This window comes from Pavona decussata, unplaced genomic scaffold, assembly GCF_977016875.1.
Source record: "Pavona decussata unplaced genomic scaffold, jaPavDecu1.1 SCAFFOLD_190, whole genome shotgun sequence".
Taxonomy (NCBI): Eukaryota; Metazoa; Cnidaria; class Anthozoa; order Scleractinia; family Agariciidae; genus Pavona; species Pavona decussata.
Genome location: NW_028145599.1, coordinates 435534 through 457540, shown reverse-complemented (window position 1 = coordinate 457540; position 22007 = coordinate 435534). Strand labels below are relative to the sequence as shown.

Below are 22007 nucleotides of genomic sequence, written 5' to 3'. Positions count from 1 at the left end.
CATTAAAACTGTGCAGGAAGTAAGATACTGTGAAAACTTCTAAAGAGGTGCTGACATGTGACTTTTGGGGAATTCACATGTGCCCCTTGCACCTGTGGACTTAACAGTAAGGAAGTTTGGAGGTTGGGAGTCGGTCTCTCTTGGCATTGGTGCATCCATGTCAAATGTGTTACACTTCTGCATTTGTGAAGCTGAGGTCGCGCAACTTAGCCTTCGGTTGCTTGTGTTCTGTTGTGGTGTAGACGTAGTGTAGTTTTCACCGACACATGGGTCATGTCCATTAGTAAAGATGACAATGATTACTTTAGGAACCAGTAAACCCAGCAACGTGATTGTGCCGACCGAAATAAAAATCGCACACATTAAGTAAACGCGCTCAAGAGTGTTTGAAGTATTTAGGTAGGTTGGAATGAAGATGGTCCAGACCGAACAGGTTAGGTACATACTTATCCCAATGTACTTTGATTCGTTGAAATTCCTTGGAAAATTTCTCGTCTTAAAGGCGAAAAAAGTACAGAGGAGCATTAGTAGTGAGTTGTAGGAAATATTCACTGTCAAAGTGTAGACGTTAAGGCGACACTCAAGAATAGCAACGCCTTTAGAAGGGTACACCTCCGTTGCTCTTGGGACATCAGAAATGTTCCACAGCGTTGTCAGTAGAAACTGCACTGCTATCAGGCCTGTTGAGATGAGGATCTGGGATCTAGGGCGAGTTAACGAAGGGCGTGTCACGGAGCTCTGCGCGCTTTTAAAGATGCGGTATATACGAATAGTTTTCATGAGAACCGGCACATAACACACTGTATAACAAACACTTCCCCAGAAACGGCGCACACCACAAAGCGTATCGGTGGGTTTACTGAGAAACATGAACGGTGCTGTGAAGCAGAGTATGATGCCCATGAATACAATAGCGCTTAACTCCCGCCCCGATGCTTTGATAAAATGATGTCTTCTATACCTGATGAATAACATCGCTGTCGCTAATGAACCCAACGTTCCCAATGTTGAAAGGACAATTAATGTAACCACCGGCGCACTTGACCACCTTGGATACATGAGCGCGATTTTTGTGCAAACTTGCAATTCATCATTAGCAGAGAAACCAAGCGGGCATGACTGACAGGTTTCGTTTTTAATAATGGCGTTCACCTCGCAGGTTATACAGTCCCAGCAGCACTCAGGATCCCTAAGTCTTGGTTTGCGTATCTGAGAGCCGTTGCAAGCCTGGCTACAAAACGACAAAGGTGGATGCGACTTTGAATGCCCCCACTGTATCAGCGAATCGTTCATTTTCAGCATTCCCAAGATTTGATCATTTCCGCGCAGTTTCCCTTGCCAATTTCCTACACTGGTATATTTCCACATACCTCCCTTCCATTTGTGAAAGTTTTCGATGTTGTAAATTCCGTCCATTTCTTGATTCTGGTTAAAACGGATTGTAAAATTCAACGACGAGTCGGGAAATGTCACATTTCTTAAGAATTTGAGCAGTTCTTCTCTTCGAAACTCCCTGGTCATGTTGGCACAGACTCCTCTTACCCCCGGACAGTAGACCTTTTGCAAGTTATGTAGCGCATACGCCACAACATAAACTGCATTTATAACCACTCGCACGGGCGCTATTTCAATCCCAACAGGCAACTTTTCATCACTTCTACATGATCTCATCATGTGTCCGCTTTGCTTTGTTCCGGGGATGTTACATTTCAATATTTCCTCCCAGAACTCTTCAAACCACGGATTATGCATGTTTTCAGTTGGTTTCAAATTGAGAAAGTGTTTCTTGAATCGCGGGACATCTCCTTCAAGATGATTTACAGTTAAAGAGCCGTCAGCCACTTCTTCCTTCCCTTCCGTGACGTCAATTCGATTGCTCCATCCGTTGCTTCCAACCCAAGTAAATTGTGTCGCCCCAGACTCCCTTGCTGCGCGGAGCAAATCTGCCGAGTCAGACTGGGTTGTAAACACAACAATGGTATTAACGGTGTTGAAAGTCTCTGCTCTTCTTTTGAGGAACTTACTGATGACCGCTTTAAAATCTTCACCAGTTGGTAAAATCGGAAGTTGAGCAGCACTAGCAGTGCAGATCCCAGCTGCTTTTGCTGCCTTTTGTAATTCAGCCATTCCTTTCTGGCCATAATTCCCGTAAGAGTTGACGGTAAAAACGTAATTCCATTGGTATTCTCTAAGAACATCAACTATAGCGTGAGCTTGAAAGGAATCCGGTGGAACAGTGCGAAAAAAGTAGCTGTAAATCTCTTTGTTGCTTAAATCTGCACTAGTTGACCCATAACTAACCTGAGGTATGTTGAAGACACGCAGGAGATTGGCCACCGCTATAGACACGTCGCTTACTAGAGGCCCAATAACTGCCGCCAGAGGGGCTTTATGATCACCAAGAGTGTATTTTATAATGTCTTTGGCGCGGTCAGCAGCAATCGTTTGACTTCGGCAAGTGTCGTAGATCTTCGCACCGAGTGTTATGTTCGGAAGAAGGTTCGGGTCGTTATTGATTTCTTTGATGGCAAATAGCATGGCAGCTAAATACTGGAACCCTGGTTGAGGATCAATGTTGCCACAGGCATTCTCTGTCTGTTTGCTTCTTCGGTGAATCGGGAAGAGCCCTCCCAGTATGATATCTCCATTGAGCTCCAAAAACCTAGTCTCTGATGAAAAGGAGCAGAAAATGAATCATCGTATCAGTTATGAACTTATCGCGCTGATATTCTATAGATAAGGGACCCAGCTCACAATGGAGAAAACGCCAATTACCCAGGTTTTGCCGAACTAAGGCTAACACGAATTCTGCCGTTAAGTGCCAGTAAATCTTTCATATTACAGTTGAAAAAACCGACCAGGCTATGTGATGAGAAGTAGAACAGAGAAGAAACGTTCAATATGGTTCGTGGCGAACGTGTTTATTTGATACCTTGATTCATTCTTTCATCTGCAATTTAATTTATGTATTTCATATATTCCACTTCCATCACTTTACCTCGACGGGTACGAATTCACAAAATAACCAGCTCCCAGTTGGCTTGAGCACTGCACCGGCATCGCAGTGGTCACGGTTCGAATCCCGTTCAAGCCCAGGGCTCGAAATAACGGCCGGTCAACGGACAATGTCCGGACTGATTTGGGAGTTGACCGGTCAACCTTTCGTCTTGCCGGTCACGTTGACCGGTCACATTTGATCGTTTTGAAAATGAAATAAATTAAAATTTCCATGCTGTTCAGTTGTTTCAGTTGTAGCAAGTCGCTGTGTATTGTCATTTGCGGAACTTTGATCTGAAATCCTGAGTGAAATGCAACAAGAACCGTTGGTTACAATCCGGGCATTGAAAACAGACATCGGGGTTCACGCACTTCCGGTCACAAAGTAAAAAATAATTTATTTTCTAATTCACTTTTATGAGTTAATTTTCAAGTTTTGCATTTTTCCCTGCATATAAAGTAATTCGTCCTCAGCCCAGAATAAATATAATCAAAGTACAAAAACAAAGGAACTATACTTTATAAAACCAATAGTTATTCCAATCATCGCAAGTTTATCTGTGTGTTTATCTTTGGCGTGCGTAATATAAACATAAAAGGTTATACAATGATAAACATCCGTGAACCTGAATCAATGTACATGTACAAACATTTTAACGTTTGCCAGAAATCATTATATTTGGAGGCATTTACTGTGCATTTACTTAATATTTACAAATTTAATGTATACGATAACGATAACGATAATTAAACGTGTTGCAGGTTATGTCTTACAGACAGTGTACAGTACGTATTAATACACATAAGCTTATTTTCATTTTGCTGCTGTAATTTACTTTTGTTGTTGACAATGAGTGCTTTAAAGTGCTCTAACTTTTTTGGAAATATATAACGCCAGTTTTGGTTCATGGGCCCCTGTTTTAAGAGTTATTTATTTTATATAATTTGACCGGCCAGAAACGTAAGTGACCGAGCTAAAATGAATTGGGCCGGTCATCGTGTCCGGAGACTCTCCGGAAATTATTTCGAGCCCTGCAAGCCTGAATTTTCTTCAGGCTTTCTTTTTGCAAACTGCGATGGTAATTCACTTCAGTATTCATTCTCTCATCCGAAATTTAACTATATGTATTTCATCTATTCCACTTCCAAAAAATATTTGCCAACCTTGTGGTTCAGTTAAAGCCGCTGGCAGTCGAGACATCACAACAAGCACCATCATGCAACAAAACAGCAGGCCTGTACCAAACATATCTGCATGAAAATGAGAGGGTGAAATGAGAGTTTGTTAAAGATAACACATGGCCTGACATCCCGGTTACAGACTAGTAGGAGAAATAAAAATCCGTTGACCATTAACTGACATTTCTTAAATTTTTACGTTTGACCGCGGTTAGGCAAGGCTTTCTAATTTTTTGAAAGACTTCCGTGGGAGCGCGTGCAAGGAAAATTGTCGAACTCACAAACCATTTACGCCAAATTTATTTGCTGAATAGATCGTCCACCGGTTTATGCTGCTTGGTTGGTCAGAGGTGAATCAGTCGACACAACCTCGTTCTTACCGTTAATAAACCACGTCTGAAAACAAGGGTAAGGTAACCTTCGCTCTTTGATCGTCATAAGCAAAACGTTGCTTTGGGGCTGGTTACACATCCGCGGGTAAAGAATATAAACATTGAAGAAAAAAGGTTGAATATAACTGACCTAGGATTTGCATCACGAAAACAGTCTTTCTTAGTGCTAAAAATTCGAATACTTTGCTTGTCTTTTATTTCTTTGTCAATGTTTACTGTTGGTTTGTGGTCAGTTTCATTGTTTCTACAAATCTGACAAGATAATAATTTTATTTACCTTGTGTTGGACAGGCTCCCATGGACTGAAAATAGCCTATAATAGGATTTTACTTTTCTAAACCAGACTTGTCGCTTAAGAAAAGTCAATTGAGGGTCTGAAAGGCTTGAAAGAAACTGTTAAAACTAGTTTAACAATGAAGTCGGTTTAACGGTTACCGAGTTACCGATATCGCATGTAAACTAAGCCACTCAGTGAGGACCGAAAATCGATTACCGGATTTCAACTGAAAATTTGGTTTCAGATTTTTAAACCGAACTATTCTGAGGATTCCTCGTTTACGACGGTAAAATTAACTCAGCTACTGAGATTGGACCGAAATCATGGGCCGGCCTCAATGAGAGACCTTAATAGCTTCAAAATTTCGGATTTAGTTCTCTCAAGTTGTCTTCGGCAAAATGACAGCTCAGAATTTTAATTCTGAGCTGTCACTAAAAAACTAATTCGTTGCGGAGGGGCAAATATGTCGTTAAAAATGCGATGAAAAGTCAGCTAGTACTGTTTTCATAAAACCAACAACAGGTCGTAAATAAGGGGACCGTAAAACTTTCTTCAACTTAAAATATTCAGTTAAAGCATCCAAAAAGATTCAATTAGGCTGAATTAGCTTACATGAATTTGGCTTTAAAAAATACAAAGCGATCTGAAAACACTTAAGTATTTTGCTTTAGTGCCGTTCTAGTTGGGTGGCATTGAGGTTTGTAGTACGAGATTTCAACTTTGTAAAACCGCAAAATGTAAGGAGAAATACGCCAATTTGACAATCCTTCCCTATGGCCTTGATATGGCTTCGGAAAAGCTGTAGAATAAAAACGCGACAGTAGCGAGTAATAAAAATAAAGATATTCTTTTGAGAGCCTCATCTAACACTGAACAGCTGTATTCCTACTGAAGCAGATTCCACTGAATTCATAAAATATTGTACCAAAGTTCGTAACGATCGATCATTTGAATCCCAAAAATTTGTTTTGTATCAAGCAAAAGCTCTAATTTAGAGGATTTTTCATCGCCAAAATTATAATTCTTCTTGATTCCTAAAATCATGAAATTCAATTTGTTTATACCCAAACTGCAATCTAAAAAACTGTTGAGATTTGCACCTACCTTAAGGCCTTATTACTCGTGTAAACTAGCCCGTTTTGAGCAGCTTGTCTTGTAAGCTTCACGGTCACTTAGATTATTGTTTCTGGAGGTTTTAAAACGTTGCTAAACGATCTTCAGTAAAAGTCGGTTCACTTGAAACCGTAGTTAGTGGAGGGGACACAGGATCATTGACACCCACTGTAATTTGAACAGCGCAGCTGGTATGACAAATGTTGGCTGAATATTTCCTTTTTTTAATTATCTGGGCGGAAAACTAATTACTTTCCACGGCACTGTAAATTACCAATGCGAGTTATTCGTGATTCCCTCCGAATTACGAATACAAAAAACTAAATTCAAATATCAGACAATTTTCAAAGGTCATTCATCGAGATAATTAAACAGCCTTTTTTGTTTTGTGCATTTTTTCTTTAATAATTTTTGCCTGAGTCCCATGTCGTTCTATAGTTAGGGTTTGTGTTGACCGAGTAGAAACACAGATCGCTCCCCCCCATACTCAGAATAAACTAGTTTCATTTTTTTCGTCGAAATGGCGTCATTTTTCTCGAAATGACAAAAACAAGTACGTCAAAGCACGACATAACGGTAATAAACCCTAAGAGCTAATAAAAAAAATCAACACCTGACGGAATCAAATGTATTTGAGAAACAATTACCTCAAGAAAGTTGATCGATGATTGCGAGAAGCAGGACCAAAAAGACGTAAGGAAAATGGCGTATGCTCAGTGTATGCTAAGACGATAAACGAAAACTACATAGTCTTTCGAGACACATGGATGGCAACAATACGTATTGTAAAATTAAAATTAAATGTTTGTCGCTTGCATTTGTAAGCATATTTCGTAAAGTTAGATAGGGTCCAATGGAGTTTGTTGGGCAAGAGAAATGCGATAAGAGAGATCCAATACTCCGGCATACCTTTCTGTCTTTCGCTGCAGTTATCTTTAGTTCTTTTGAAATTTATATCTGTACACTGTTCAGTTGACCATAACACTCTTATTTGCATGCATAATTGAACTAAATTTATTTCAGTTGATGGAAATAAATCACCTTGACACTGAAGGCAAGTCAGATACGAATTCAGTCATCTGACTTCATATTTCAGAAGCTAACAATTGTCTCTTAGTTTCAGCAATTGAAGACACATGATACATTTCATGCTCAATTAGGACTACGACGTTTCCTATCTTCATTACCAGGCAAAAGATGGGTAATCTGCTGGCAGGTTTGTAGGAGGTAGGGGAGGGGTGGGATGGGGTGGGTCTGACTCCTTAGACCCCTCCCCTAGATTATCTACTAGGTAGCTTACTGATCATCTGTAAGCTTCGGAATAATGTCACACCTACCTAACCAGTCAGTATGCTAATGCTCTCCATAAACTGCCTAAATTGTTATGAGCATCGCAGGCTTTGAACGAATGCGGAATTATACGGTAAATACGTTTTCACATAGAGTTATTAAATATAACTCATTGAAATAAGAGCTTTTGTTTGAAAATCTAATGCTGGCTTGTAATGTTAGCGAACGACTATAAGCGAAAATTACATAAGATAAACAGCTAGCTAAATATGACGCAGCAAAAGCGAAAACAAGTAAAATATCGAACGGTAAATCACTACAATTGTTAATGCGACCGAGAATGTTCACTTCCTTAAGGTTACATACAAGTTGATCAAATGTTCCTTTCAAAACATAAAAGAAAATGTGAAAATAAAGTTGCTGTTTGTTGTTTTGTTGCTACTGTTACTACCTGATTATGTATTCTATTCCAAATGCAAAGCCACTGAAACGCGCTTGCCGAACGTATTGCATCAGCAGTTAAATTTAACGGATTTCGCCTAAAAACCGGTACTTAAATATAATTTCGAAAACTAAAGTGAAACGCGAAATCTCTCGTAAGCGGGCATTAGTACGTATAGCCTACATAGTGATTAGTATCAATAAACGCTTCTCTTTTAACTAATATATTCGTATTTTTTTTACGTCACCTTACCGTAATTTGGCCAATTCACAACCCATAATTCTTGGATAGGCTCTAACCAAGCGCTTGAGCGCTCGAAACATCAGCTTTTGTAATTCTTTACGTTGGCCAATTTACTGGATCAACTCAGTTGATAAAACCAAGCCATTCGTTTCACTCCCCCATCAACACAGCATCACAGTTTCTTTGAAAATTACCCGCCCCTTTAAAGCCATTAGTATGTTTTGTATTGAGCACACAAATTTCTATAAAGGGGTACGTTTCCTTCGAAAGTCTCAATAGTATGCTCTTTACAAAGCAGGCTAATGACTCTATAGAGCATAATTCTACAACAGTAACATACCAATGCCGTTTTTACAGCGCCTAGTACTGTAAAGAGCTACATTGTATACTAGAAACAACGACAACGGAACAGTTCAACAACATTCAACCGTACGTCCTTATTGTATACTACCCTAGGAAGCATATTAAGGCATTGTATTTGGGAATTTTTGTCAAAACACTTTTGCACATCAATGGTATTGTAAAGTACCATGTATGATGAAAGGAAAAATATTGAATACACGTGAATCCTAACGAGAAGGGCCGCGAGAAGCCAATATATCTATATTGACTCCGGTTCTGACAGCATTCTAGTTCAACACAGATAAGAACTGGATGGATAATCTTCTTGTAATCGTAATAGAGAGTCTCCAAACACTTTCGGAGTTTTACTCAGTATTTGGTCAAATATTCTGCAAAATTTGCCGCTGCGATGAAATGGCATTTTCCGATAAAAATGGCGTATCGGATGACAGACTTTTGAAAAAGTATGGGTGGAGCTCGATCACACCCGGGGTATCCAATCGATGGCAATCCATAACAATCGATATCTACTGATAATCGATAACCAATCGATGAAGAAGACACGTATGGCCTTTTATCGATTTCCAATATCAATCGATAGCTTCATTGGTACTGATCAATTTGTGGCACATTTTTTCCTGCCTCGCACTGACGGGAATAAGCGCTAAGTAACATCGCATCTTTGCATGTAGAATTGTATTGATTTTTAACAATTTTATGTCAGATTTTGAACGTTAACAAGAAACTAACTTTCTCTTTTTTCTTTCATTAGCAAATCATTATACACCAATCAATTGCAATCCTGGTCCCCCGACCCTTCCGACATAGCGGGGATTTAACGCGGTCATAGCCGGGATTTAACGCTCATTTGACAACGCGTTGGCGCCGAGGGACGGGGAAATTAACAAAATGTCGGCGACGCCCAGCTATTCAATAGTACTATCTCCTCTGGCCAACACAGCCTAGCGCACCTGCTCCCTCAGAAACATCGATATAACATCGGTATAACATAAGAAACAAGACGATATATGAACTTATCACGATTTTACACTGAGCGTTTTAAACAATCTTTTATTCCGGCCATGTGTGGCCGAGCCAATAGCAACTTTTGTAATAGCAATCGTCTTATACTCATTTTTATCGATTTTTTAGATTCTTTCATTCTCCCAATTTTAAACATTTTTCCATTATCTCTTATTTACATTTTTTTAAATTACTAATATGTTTGTAAATAGTTGATAGCGCTGGATTTTTTAAATTCTTAATATTGATGTAAATAATTTTAAAATTCAGCCTTTTGGCTGCCATATGATTATCCATAATAAACTATCCATGTCTATCTAACTGTCTTATCCATCTCAACGTTTCCTGAAAAATTATGGTGGTGATATCCTTTGACTACGCATGTTCCACAGAGAGTTGACCTTCTTGCGTACTTGACTAGTGTACTTACAGTTTTTATGACGGGGCGAGTGGCGAATCATGCTCGCGTGTAACAAGGTATTTTCTTTGCGATGAGAAAACAAAGCTCTGATCTGCTTGTTCTGTCAATCGATGAACGGTTTTTGTGTGACTATATCGATTGGGCATGGCGTGATCGATACCAATCCATAATAATAATAATAATAATAATAATAATAATAATAATAATAATAATAATAATAATAATAACGATAACAATAACAATAACAATAATAATAATAATAATAATAATAATAATAATAATATTTTTTCTAATTTTTAACTGATTTTCTTTGTTTATCGATGATTTTATTGTAAATCAAGAGAGGATCTTGTGTAAATTTAGACGCAGGGCTAGCCACGGGTCTCCGCCTAGCTGCTTGTGTGTTTTTTACTTCATATCTGGCATACAGATGTTGGCATACTGCCTCCATAATAATAATAATGATAATAATAATAATAATAATAATAATAATAATAATAATAATAATGATGATAAATTAGATTTATATAGCGCTAAGATTATAGAAATATTCCAAAGGGCTTCACAGGCTGCTCATTTCAAAAGTATCAATCAATTAATTTTATCTGTTGATCGATTGCTTTTCCGATCATCGATTTCCATCGATTGGATATCCCGGGATTACAGCATTGTGTACAGCAGGAGCCATAATCAGGGATTTGATTATGGCTCCTGGTACAGTTATCTAAAGGATCGTTAATAAGGGGTTTTCTCAAGCAGTGATTCTCATACGTTATGTTTGTCGATATGGAGGATTTTCCTTCTTGGTGAAATCTGTTTCAGGGTGTGGAAATCCTGTAGATTTATGCATAAATTATATTTTTCACAAATGATGTCAACCACCTGTGCCAAGGCGATATTTTGTTTTAATCAATTTTTGTTTGATTTACATAACATACTATTTACAATAATTACAATATTGACAGTACTAACAATAATTACTACGCTTACATTATTAACAACACTGGGTATACAAAGCACTTAAATAAAGCGCTTAAATAAAGAATACAAGCGTCTACGTACAATGGGGTTACAATAGATTACAATAATACGTTATTGCAAACAAAAACAAAAACAAAAACAAAACAAAAGCAAAAACAAAAACTACATTTCGAAACTAAGCTATCAAAGTCTATAGTAAGGTTTTTTTTTTTTTTTTTTTCGCTTTTATTGAAATTCAGTTGCACTAAGTTTCTAGTTGGACGAATATGCATGAAAACAAAAAAACCCTGCAAGTTGAGCTTATTCATTGTTCACACTATTTATTCAAATGTGTTGTTCACACCAGTTCACACCAGTTGTTTAAACCAGTTGGTTAAATGTGGACTAAAGTCCCAAACAAGTTAATAAATAACCATACTGATTTTTATATACAGTCGAACCTGCATTAAGCTGTCACTCTCGGAGAATTGCTAAGTGACCGCTTAATACAAGTTGAACTGCACAAAATACACATCAAATACAGTAAAAACGCCATTTCGTTTCACACTGATTTGGTAACTTTTAAATGTACAGTAGTTTACACACAATTAAAAACGTTCACAAAATCACTTACTCGATTAAGAAACTGCAACGATAAAATGGTTTGAGAAAGAAGAATATAGTATAAAGATGGACTAATAAAACATTAAGCTATGATCCAAGTTTGAATGGCTTATCAATAAAGGCAAGAGTATAGTATGCTTAATCAACAGTTAATTGTCTTTAAAAAGTACACCGTAGGAAATAATGGTTTTCTTCGGCTGAACTACTGAGATAGCAAGAGTTCATGTTCTGGGTATCCGAATATTTAACAATTATCCTGCAAAATCGTGCGGAATATCGCCTGATACTTAGCGGCCGAGTTGGCTAAAATATAATATTAGTCTAATATTTTGCACAATATCAACTTGTTCCTTCTTTACTTTTAAATTTCCAGCTTTATTTCCATCAGTGCTTTTAATTTTTGTTCCTGGCATTTAAATAAAGTCTTATCAGTTTGACTAGCTGTCGATTTTTTGTACGCTTGCATTTGAGGGCGCTACATTCTGCTCGTTATTAGTTTCTGAACAATACGGTCTACCGTGATCGCTTCTTGCGTTGTTATCTGTATAGGTACCAGTGAGTGTCTCCCCTGCTGGTCCTACCGCGTTACCGAAGCGTACAAGAAAGATTTTCGGCACGAGAAGACCAAGAAGAGTAATTGTTCCAATAAGAAAGAGGGAGCCACACAGAAAATAGGATTTCCAGATACTGTCTGCAGCGTTTAGATAACAAGGTAGGAAGATTACCCAGACGGAACATGACAAATACATTGTGATGCCGATGTATTTTGCCTCGTTAAAGTTTCGTGGGAAGTTCCGAGTTTGGAATGCAAGCACTGTGGAAATGAACATCAAGATGGCGTTGAAACACAAGTTAATTGCTACACTGAAGTCGTCTGTACTGCACTCTAGTATCACGTGATCATCATAAGCGTAACTTTCCACAGCATTGGGTGGTTTTGATAAGACCCAGATCATAGTCACAAGACACTGAACGCCCATAATACCGAGGGCGACAAATGTTTGTGACATTGGGCTAACAAAAGATGGTCGGCGAACTGACTTCTGAGCAGCCTTGAAGATCCGATAAATCCGGTTTGTGCGCAGAAGCACCGGCGCGTAGCACATTGTCATGGAAACGCTGTCTGTGAAGCGCCTGACACCGCATACTCTGTATGTAGGCTTCATGAAATGGACCAGCACTGCAACATAACACGTCACCACTCCAATAAAAAGAATGGCACAGAGTTCCCTTCCTGCAGCTTTTATGACGCGGTGATACCTTTGCTTAACAAAAAATACCATAGTCGCAAGTGTGCTGATGATACCCACCGATACAAGTGCTGTTAGCACTTGCGCGGGAATGTCACTCCACGATAAATACACCAATGGAAGCTTCACACAGGCTGTGAGGTTAACATCTGGTATGCTACCCTGACTGCATAAACTACACGTGTTGTTTATGATAACATCATTAGAACTGCAACTTTCACATCTCCAGCAGCATCCTGGATTTGAGAGCTCTGGGATGGTTATCTTTTTTATAGCACATGGATTGCTGCAGTACGATTGCGGTGTTTTGCCTTTCCCGCCACTCCAAAATATCTGATTTTCGTCTAATTTTATTTGCCCCTGAATGTTGCCATTTGGGTTTAGTTCGCCACTCCAATTGCCAATTACAACATGTCGATAACTCCCATCGACCTTTTTGAAATTCAGCACGTTGTAATTTCCATCCACGTCGCCATTTTGGTTGAACGTTACGTTGAAATTAAGTGATGCATCTGGGAATGAGACGTTTCTTAAATACTGTAAGAGTTGCTCTCGTTTAAGGTTTTTCATTTCCGTGCACAGATATGCTTTTCCAGCGCACAGCACTTTCTGCATATTGTGAAGAGCATGCACCATGGCGTAGACTGCATTTATGACGACTCGAATTGGCGCCATTTCGAGATCTTCAGGCAAAGATTCGTTTTGCAAACATTGTCTGTCATAATCAAGTGGCTTTGACGAGTTTATAAGTTTACATTTTAAGGTTTCTTGATAAAATTCATCAAACCACGGACCGTAATTATTGTTTGACGGTTTCAAGTTCAAAAAGTACCGTTTAAATCGATCGACTTTTCCTTCAATGTAGTTTATTGTAATAGCTCCCTCGCCAGCCTCTTCCACTCCATCAGTAACTTGTTTTCTATCTCCCCAAGAATTACTTGCAAGCCAGACAAATGTTTGACCATTTGTTAAAACTCTTTTTGCCGCTTGAACTAAACCTCTGTTATCGCGCTGGATGCAAAATAACACGACAACGTCTAGTTTACCATTCAAATTTGTTTTTCTCGTTCTCAGAAGTTCTTGAATGGTGTTCGTGTAGTCTTCCTCTGTCGGGAATGCGGGAAGCTTCTTCTTAGTTGCAACGCAAAGCCCAGCTCGTTCCGCCTCCTCGTAGAATTTTTCCATTCCTTTTTCTCCGTACTGTCCTGGTGAGTACACCGTCATCACATACTTCCAACCAAAATAACGAACAACATCAACCATTGCTTTGCCCTGATACGAATTTGATGGCACGGTCCTCAGAAAGTATTCATAAAGGTCTTTGTTGCTAAGAACTGGAGTTGTCGAGCCATAGCTTACTTGAGGAATGCTAAATACACGAAGTAAATTAGCAACCGCTACGGAGACATCGCTTCGAAATGGACCGATGACACCAGACAATGGGGCAGTACCGTTCTCTTCACGCAGAGTGTACTTTATTATCTCTTTAGCGCCGTTCGAACCAATCGTTTCGCTTCGACAGGTATCGTAAATCTTCGCTCCAAGTGTTACACCTGGAAGTAAGCTATGATCTTTGTTAATTTCCTCCAATGCAAACAGCATGGAAGCGAGGTACTGGTAGCCTGGATGACGGTCTATTTCCCCGCAGGCGTTTTCAGTCGTGCCACTACGACGATGAACCGGGAATAAACCTCCAAGAATAATGTCACCATCTATGTGGAGCGAATTTTGATGCTCCTCGCCTACGACAAAAAGAGAAAAAATAGAGATACATGGCCTTGAATGTTGTCTTTAAGGCACTCTCTCCCTCCCTCCCTTCCTCCCTCCCTAGCTTTTACTACCTGAACCATTTCTTCATATAATTTTATTGAAAACTTTAAAGATTTAAATATTAAACTGTCTGCAAAGGACTTTGAAGTGAGCTCAGTTCATTGCCACGGACTAGGGAAATCGTGTTGGTACCATTATAAAATGTGTTGTTTCACATCACCCTTTCCCGTGAAAGTCGATCAGTCGGGTGGTTACTGAACAAAACAACAAAAAATGAAGAAAGGCTAAGAAAATAAAAATATACAAATTATAGATGTATGATTCCAAGCGAGCCTTGATCTTCACCACGACTGTCATCATTTTGCAACGAGCCGCTATCACTCTAAAATTTGTTCGAAGATGTCATTATAATGGACTGATTAAGATGTCAGAGTTTCCGTAAAAAGCATATTTTAAAACTTGGAAATATGCAAGCAGGGAGTGGGCAATGCAATCACAATTTTTTTCTATGTTTTCCTTTTTGAAAAATTAATTCTGTCGAGAAACGAAACATTTTATGGCGTTGGCCCGGGAAACGACATAATTACATGTTTGTATACCTGCTATATCATGGCTATCATGACAGATTATCAAGCCAGCGTGTTTTTAACGTCCACTGCTTTTTTCTTGTCACATGAAAGTCAGCCTTCGCTGTAAGATAGGCTGACCACATAATGTGTGAAAACAGCTTTAACCAAACCAAACTAAATTACAGTATGAACTCCAGTTTGAGGTACAACTTGGAACCTTGGACATGACACTTACGTTTAAACATGTTTGTGATACGTTTTCGTTTCCATGACATATATTAACGAATGTTTCTTACCTCGTTGGTTATGGCTTGTTCCGCGTGAGGACTGACAAATCATCGATACAACCAACACGATGTATTCAAACTGCATTTTTCACCTTCCTGCGGAGTGATTAGCAAGTCGCAGCTGTGAGGAAATGAATAAATGATTATTACCAAGAAACATTCCCCTTATTTGAGCGCCTTTAAACCAACTCCATAGTTTCGGTATATTAACCTGCTGTAAACAGCCTGCTAGAAGTGAAATAGAAAAACTGAATTTTGCCGACCTGAACAGGCTCAATTCGGAGACTTTGGAGTTTGCTTTGCATAAATCTATTCAGTCATTTGAAACTCCCTAACAATATTAGGTTCGAATCAATACAAAGGAAGTTTATCTTCCATTGCAACCTGAGCATTAAAAGAGTAGTGACACTAAAAATGGACCGAGTCGTTTTATTGATTATTCTATCGCTGGTTTCGTTGTTTATACCTAAACTTCTTTTAGTTTGAGCGATGTCGGCTTCTTCACATGAACGCAAAACGCCACCCCTTGGAAACCTTTTTCATTTTGTTCTAGCAAAGTTTTAATTGCTTGAACAGTAGTAAGCGGAAATGTGCATTTAAATTAACATCTTCGCTTGTAAACTTTAAGCTGAAATCAATATTCCGAACCAGTTTCCTTATCTGTAAATTTGATAGTAACATTCTGCTGAACTACTGCCGCTATTTTAGTACGCTCTGACTGAAAAAAAAATTACTGAACAAAATTTTACCTTGATCAGTATTCCCTTAAATATCCCTCCGCCAGACTTCAAGGCGGAGGAAACACTTAGGGTTCCTTTTATAGATATATCGGCTATGGGCACAGTGCCAGTTAGCTGTAGAGCAACTTAGAATATCAGGAACAAGCTTAACTTAAATAAGCTCAGTCAGATTTAAATTTAAAGAAAAGAAAATGATGAATTTCTCGCTTGTAATTGCGCTGTGGTAAAATAAATACACCTGCAGCCCATAATTATTTTTCTAAAAGTAAACATGGAAACCACACATGATAATTTTGAAAACGTGAGACTGAAAAATACAGTTTGTGAGATCAATGTTTTTCCGAAGTTTCGCTTTATAATAGTTAATCTTTAAAGTTCATCTAGTGCCATTATTTCTTGACATCGGCTTACAATTATGCTTTATCCTTTTCGTATGTTATCGGTGAAAGATGATATACGCCTGATTAATTTTGACACAGGGAAGAACACGTTTGACATTTATGTGAGACTAAGACAGGTTTCACATTTATCTTTTGTTTTGTTTGTTTTCCAGTGTCAAACAAACGAATATACGTGAAGCAAACACCGTTAATATGCAAACTGGATTAAATAGTCTCTTTTTCTAAAAAAAGAGTATATGAGTAAGAAAAAATAAAAAGATCTCGAACAACGTGAGGAAACATTCTAACTCATAGAAGTCATAATGTTAACGAATTGCTTATCAGTGGCAAAAGCAAATGATGATGATGACATAAGCTATAAAATGTCATATATTTGAAAACCAGAAATTAATAAAACACTCTTTATTGCTATTATTTTTAAATTTTTCTTCTCACCCGTTCACGATATTTCCCCTCCATTAAGATACACAGGGGATTCAGCCTCCAAAGTGGAGCGTACACAAGAGTAGCTACAGAACAGGCAGGAAAAAAAAGGCTAAAGTTGGTATTATTAAAGCCTTAAAAATTAACAATTTCAACATTTCGTACTCAGGAACCCAATTATGTTCAGTTCATAAACATTTTCAGCAATAAATGGAAACAAAAACCTTCTAAGGATACTTTTGATTCTTTTGATTTTTACTGAAAAGTTGTGACTTTTTCGTACAAATGAAAGGAGCCTCGCCAAAGCGACAAATGGCTGCCAGATTTCTGCAAATTGGTTTGTTCAAGACGCTGAACAAAACAAGCGATGTTAAAATCAGCTGACTAGCTGCCGGACTACAAACATAGATTTTTTTCTAATGGAAAATACCACAATTGAATGATTTATGGAAAACAGGAAAACAGCTAATTTCACCGAATTTATTTTTGTTACTGGGCCGCTCTCCTGGGTTTCTTAGTGATTGAAAGAGGAAATGTCAGTGAAGGCACAGATGAAGATTAATTTCAGCGACAATGTGCAATTGTTGATTCAAAGCTTGAGGCTATTTGCTGTACCCGCCTGCTGTGAAAATAACCTATCCAAAAACATACACAGCACGTAGTTTCGTCGACTGCACAAACACGACTTCGGAAGGTTGAGATATTGTAAATCCCGAGATCGTAAAGCTGTTCCGGAGAAATCACTGTCATTGGAAGACCTCTTGGAAAGCTAGCTGGAGTCCGCAAAATCTGCCTTAAAACGCAAATTTTCATTTGACGCGACATCTTTCAACCATTTGGTCCCCTTGTATTGATATTATACTGGTCGGTTGGGCGTTATGAAGATGTTATACTTTGGGGCTAGCTGTCAAGGATTCTTTTCGCTTTCCATTGCCGTTGTGAATGTGCAGAGATGGCTGAAGTGGGTGGGTAGGAAATATATGGATCGTCTGTCGTACAAGAAATCTTGGTTTACGTTGTTGTCGAGAAGCGACCGTTGAAGTAAGGTAGCCGTGTTGCAGATGTTCTATTAAATGTCACTTTTTCAATTCGCTGCCTTTTCCACCGACTCTGCGATACTGATTCAATCACTTTGATTTAGAGCCAGAAATGTTCAACTGAGACCTAAAACGTATGAAGGTTTAAAGAAACGTATTATAACGTTAACTTTGGTCATAGTGATGAATACAATTGACCTCGATACCTCTTCTCCAAACTCGATACCTGTACTTGGTCCTTGATACCTGTATTCATCGATACTCAGATGTGTTTTTTTTAACACCCCGAGTTTCCAAAGACAGCACGTTCAATTTTTTTTTTCACAAAGTTTTGAAAAATCTTGTATATACAACTGCTTCTTGACTGCTTTATTGTAAATAACTTTAAGTGAACGCGCTCTCTGATTGGTGAATCATGGTAATTTTTTAAGTGATAAAAAGTGGCACTAGAAAACGTTTTAGCCTTGTGTCCACAAAGTCATAGAAACACGATTGAAAGTCACAAGAACTTTTTACAGTGTTGTAATAACTTGTGGCAAATATTACAACATTATGTGACTTGTCAGTGAAGTGCTTCAGTGGAATAAGACAGATCAACCGTCGATGAAGAAGAGAAGGATTGGAGAAGGAAGATAATTAGAGAGTGAACTGCATTGTACTCGGTAATACGCTAATTCTCTTCATAAGTCAACTTTCAGAGCAAATAGGGACATGTCTTGTCACATTATGAACGTGTATAGCTGCGACGAATTACCACGCCACCATATTCAGGAGTGACAACTGGCACAAACTGGAAAGCGAAGCTCTTAACAGTGACGAGGAAAACAGTTTCTATCCGTCAGGCACGAGAACTTCTGATTTGCATTTGCCGGAAACGTAGACCATTTGCCCCCTAAATAGAGTAGTTAACTAAAATAAAGAAAACAGAAATGAACTCGATATACGTTTGTCACGAGACTTCATATTTTACCGAGTATTAAAACACTGTACGTAAAAAGCATTTTTACAAAGTCGTCTGGATTGTCCGCTTATTTTGGGAGCGACTAAGGCTGCTTTTATACACTGCTTCAAGGCTTACCGTTATCGAATCAGTACTTCAACAAATCCTTGCATCAGCGTTTTAGTTGACTGATACAGAACCTTAGACAAATCAACATTTGGTTGCCATTAATTTTAGTGCTCTTCACTTTTATAACGACAACGTTTTTTCCCTGTTGGTGTTGATTAATGACATTACCATGGTAACCATGTTGTGCAGAGGGCGTCCCCGCTAAAATCATCCTTGTTCTGAAGTTTTAACCGTAGTTCACGGTGAAGAAACTATTGCGGGATTCTGGAACAAGGTTTTTGTATTCCAGTTAACTAGAGCTAAATTTGAAACGTGTGTTTATTTTGCGGAATGCCTGTGACAAATACCCTCCGCCGGCTGTCACTTATACGTCTGCGTTCGCAGGCTAACTGGCCAGGGTAGGCAAGCCAAAGGGTTTAGATGGCATAAAGTTGACCCGGAAAGAAATAAAGAAATGGAAAGAAAGACTATGAAGGAATAGAACAACCACACTGTTTTATGAATTGTACATATTCTGTGTTATTTTTGGTAATGAAATTACCTTTATCGCTTACCTGCTCGCTATTTCAAAATAATCCTTCCAAGCGCTGGTCACATGTCAGGCTAACTTGAGAGTTGGACTTCAATTTGTTCCTTTTGTGAAATCTTCTCTGACAAACTTATGGTCGCTTAATTATCTCAAAGCCAAACCTAACAAGGGCATGCATTATAAAATTCTCTTAGTATAGTAAATAATAAACATGCGAACTGAATAAAACAAAGATCGATAAAACTGCCGCGCAAATTGATTTGGAGAAAGAAACAAAAAGGATGTTTTTCAACGCTTTTGTTTTAAAAAAACATGGGATTTTAACTGATTATTAGCTGCCTTTTCAGTTAAGACCGACAAAGTGAGACAAGACACAATTAATTTTCCTGATGTAATTAAAGTCGAGGAAAGGAAAAAGGAGGAAAATTCATACAACTTGACTCGCATCCAAAAATTGGGATCATCTTTTGATAGGAAACCTGAATTACACTGTCAAAAAAGTACAAATGTTGTTAACAATTTTGTTACCACTTTGTCGATGAAATCTAGCACGCTTAATATCTCACTGAAAAAAAAAATTCATTAGTATCCGTTGGACTGATAGTTTATGGCGTCAACTACTGGTGATTACTTTCAACTATTTCCTAAAACACAACACCTTTGAACGTATAATCTTTACTCAAAGTAGAAACAAGTGATAACAACCGACAATGTTTGATAACTGACAAAACGAACTTTTAGTGAGCTTTTATTGTGGGTTATCTTTAATCAGAGACGATCATGATGTCGCTAATTAAAATGTTTAAACACTTTTGTTAACAATGAAGATTCATCGGTTTCGTTGCATGGAACGAAATTATCACCTTCTCCTTTGACACTGATTGTGTAATATCTAGTCGAAGCGTGCTGTGATTGGTCAAAAGCTGTTTTTCTTCAGCTCAATAGACATGTGCAATTTTTTATCGTTACGCTTGTTTTGCAGAATACTGAATGAAAAAGTCTTTGTCGGTGTTTTTATGACATGAACAAAATTCCCAGTTTGGGAAAACAGAGAAAATAACACAGCGGTTTTTAGCAGTTTGTCTTATAATTAAAGCTTTGCCGCTTTCGATAATGGCTTTGGGATACGAAGGAAAAACATCTCATATTTAACTTGTTTTCACTTCCTAAATGAATCCTAAGTTTAATAGGATGTTTTTACCGAGCTTTTATCGTATTTGTTTTTTTTTTTTTTTTTTTAATTTTAAAGTTTTCTCGTTCTTTTGACGAGGTATGTCGTTAGTGTGTGTTGTGTGTGTGAGTCGTTAGTGCGTGTGATTTGCAAATACAAATTTGGGCGTTTTCCGAATTTTTTAAAAATAGTTTATTTTTAAGAATAAAGTTGCGAAAGAATTGTGTCGCACAATATTGCCTTTGCTTCAAAATTAGGAAAATAGGGCTGTTTCTATGACTCCTGATAGGAACGTGGAAAATGCCGAGTTAACAGATCGTGTTAAGGCGTTCTTTTCCTCCGCACCCTCAGACAGACTGCTTCGGCTCCAGTTTTGGTAATCCTGTACGGCAAGGAGAACTACCAGCCAGAGATGATTGATGGAGTTCTGTCTTCGACTGGCTTCGGCCTCGGATTACTTCCAGCACAAAAACTGATTTCAGTGAATTATACGCTTTATCCTTTTCGTATGTTATCAGCGAAAGATGTTATACGCCTGAGTAATTTTGACACAAGGAAGAACACGTTTGACATTTATGTGAGACCAAGACAGGTTTCACATTTATCTTTTGTTTTGTTAGTTGTGCAGTGTCAAACAAACGAATATACGTGAAGCAAACACCATTGATATGCAGACTGGATTTTCTAAAAAAAAAATTATATGAGTGGGAAAAATGAAAAGATCTCGAACAACGTGAAGAAACATTCTAACTCATAGAAGTCATAATGTTTACTAATTGCTTATCAGTGGCAAATGTAAATGATGATGATGACATACGCTAAAAAATGTCATATTTTTTTAAAACCAGATATTAATAAAACACTTTTTATTGGTATTATTTTTAAACAGGCCAAAGTTGGTATTATTAAAGCCTTAAAAATTAACAATGTCAACCTTTTGTACTCAGGGTCTAACTTATGCTTAGTCCATAAACATTTTCAGCGGTAAATGGAAACAAAAACCTTCTAAGGATACTTTTGATTCTTAGGATTTTTTTATCGAAAAGTTGTGACTTTTTCCTAGAAATGAAAGGAGCCTCACCCAAGCGACAAACGGCTGCCAGATTTCTGCAAATTGGTTTGTTCAAGATGCTAAACAAAACAAGCGATGTTAAAATCAGCTGACTAGCTGCCAGAGGGATTTTACCGGCTTCAAACATATATTTTTTAATGGAAAAATACCAAAATTAAATGATTTATGGAAAACAGGAAAACAACTAATTTCACCCAATTTATTTTTGTTACTGGGCCGCTCTCCTGGGTTTCTAAACACTTCCCAAAACTGGCGTACACTGAATTTCCTTGAACAACACTATAGTACTACCATTTTTTCGTTTAGCACCAAACTCTTTCAGTTGTCCTGTTAAACGCACGACAAGGTATACACTTTCTTTCACAGCGTTCAATTGCTGATAATTA

At 38.1% G+C, this 22007-nt stretch overlaps 2 protein-coding genes across 3 annotated transcripts; both read right to left on the bottom strand.

Annotated features, from left to right (window-relative positions):
* Positions 1 to 25: 25 nt before the first annotated feature.
* LOC146462197 (metabotropic glutamate receptor 2-like) lies at positions 26 to 6057 on the bottom strand. Of its 2 annotated transcripts, XM_085085784.1 has the most exons (3): positions 5950 to 6057; positions 4162 to 4248; positions 26 to 2669 (listed from the first exon to the last, which is right to left on the bottom strand). In XM_085085784.1, exons 2-3 carry the CDS (start codon positions 4244 to 4246, stop codon positions 40 to 42), a joined length of 2715 nt encoding a protein of 904 aa, XP_084941910.1. In that variant the 5' UTR covers positions 4247 to 4248; positions 5950 to 6057; the 3' UTR covers positions 26 to 39. The 2 variants fall into 2 exon arrangements, with proteins under 2 accessions (XP_084941910.1, XP_084941911.1); XM_085085785.1 differs by lacking the exon at positions 5950 to 6057 and having other exon boundaries at positions 4162 to 4421.
* Positions 6058 to 10607: 4550 nt separating this feature from the next.
* LOC146462196 (metabotropic glutamate receptor 3-like) lies at positions 10608 to 16139 on the bottom strand. Its single transcript, XM_085085780.1, has 3 exons — positions 15929 to 16139; positions 15189 to 15300; positions 10608 to 14295 (listed from the first exon to the last, which is right to left on the bottom strand). Exons 2-3 carry the CDS (start codon positions 15262 to 15264, stop codon positions 11741 to 11743), a joined length of 2631 nt encoding a protein of 876 aa, XP_084941906.1. The 5' UTR covers positions 15265 to 15300; positions 15929 to 16139; the 3' UTR covers positions 10608 to 11740.
* Between the last annotated feature and the right edge of the window lie 5868 nt (positions 16140 to 22007).

Excerpts from the sequence above, each read along its gene's own strand:
- LOC146462197 (XM_085085784.1), bottom strand. The coding sequence starts at position 4,246 with ATGTTTGGTACAGGCCTGCTGTTTTGTTGCATGATGGTGCTTGTTGTG. Across the intron at positions 2,670-4,161 it reads GGCTTTAACTGAACCACAAG|AGACTAGGTTTTTGGAGCTC; the intron begins GTTGGCAAATAT and ends CCTTTTCATCAG.
- LOC146462196 (XM_085085780.1), bottom strand. The coding sequence starts at position 15,264 with ATGCAGTTTGAATACATCGTGTTGGTTGTATCGATGATTTGTCAGTCC. Across the intron at positions 14,296-15,188 it reads AACAAGCCATAACCAACGAG|GCGAGGAGCATCAAAATTCG; the intron begins GTAAGAAACATT and ends TTTTTGTCGTAG.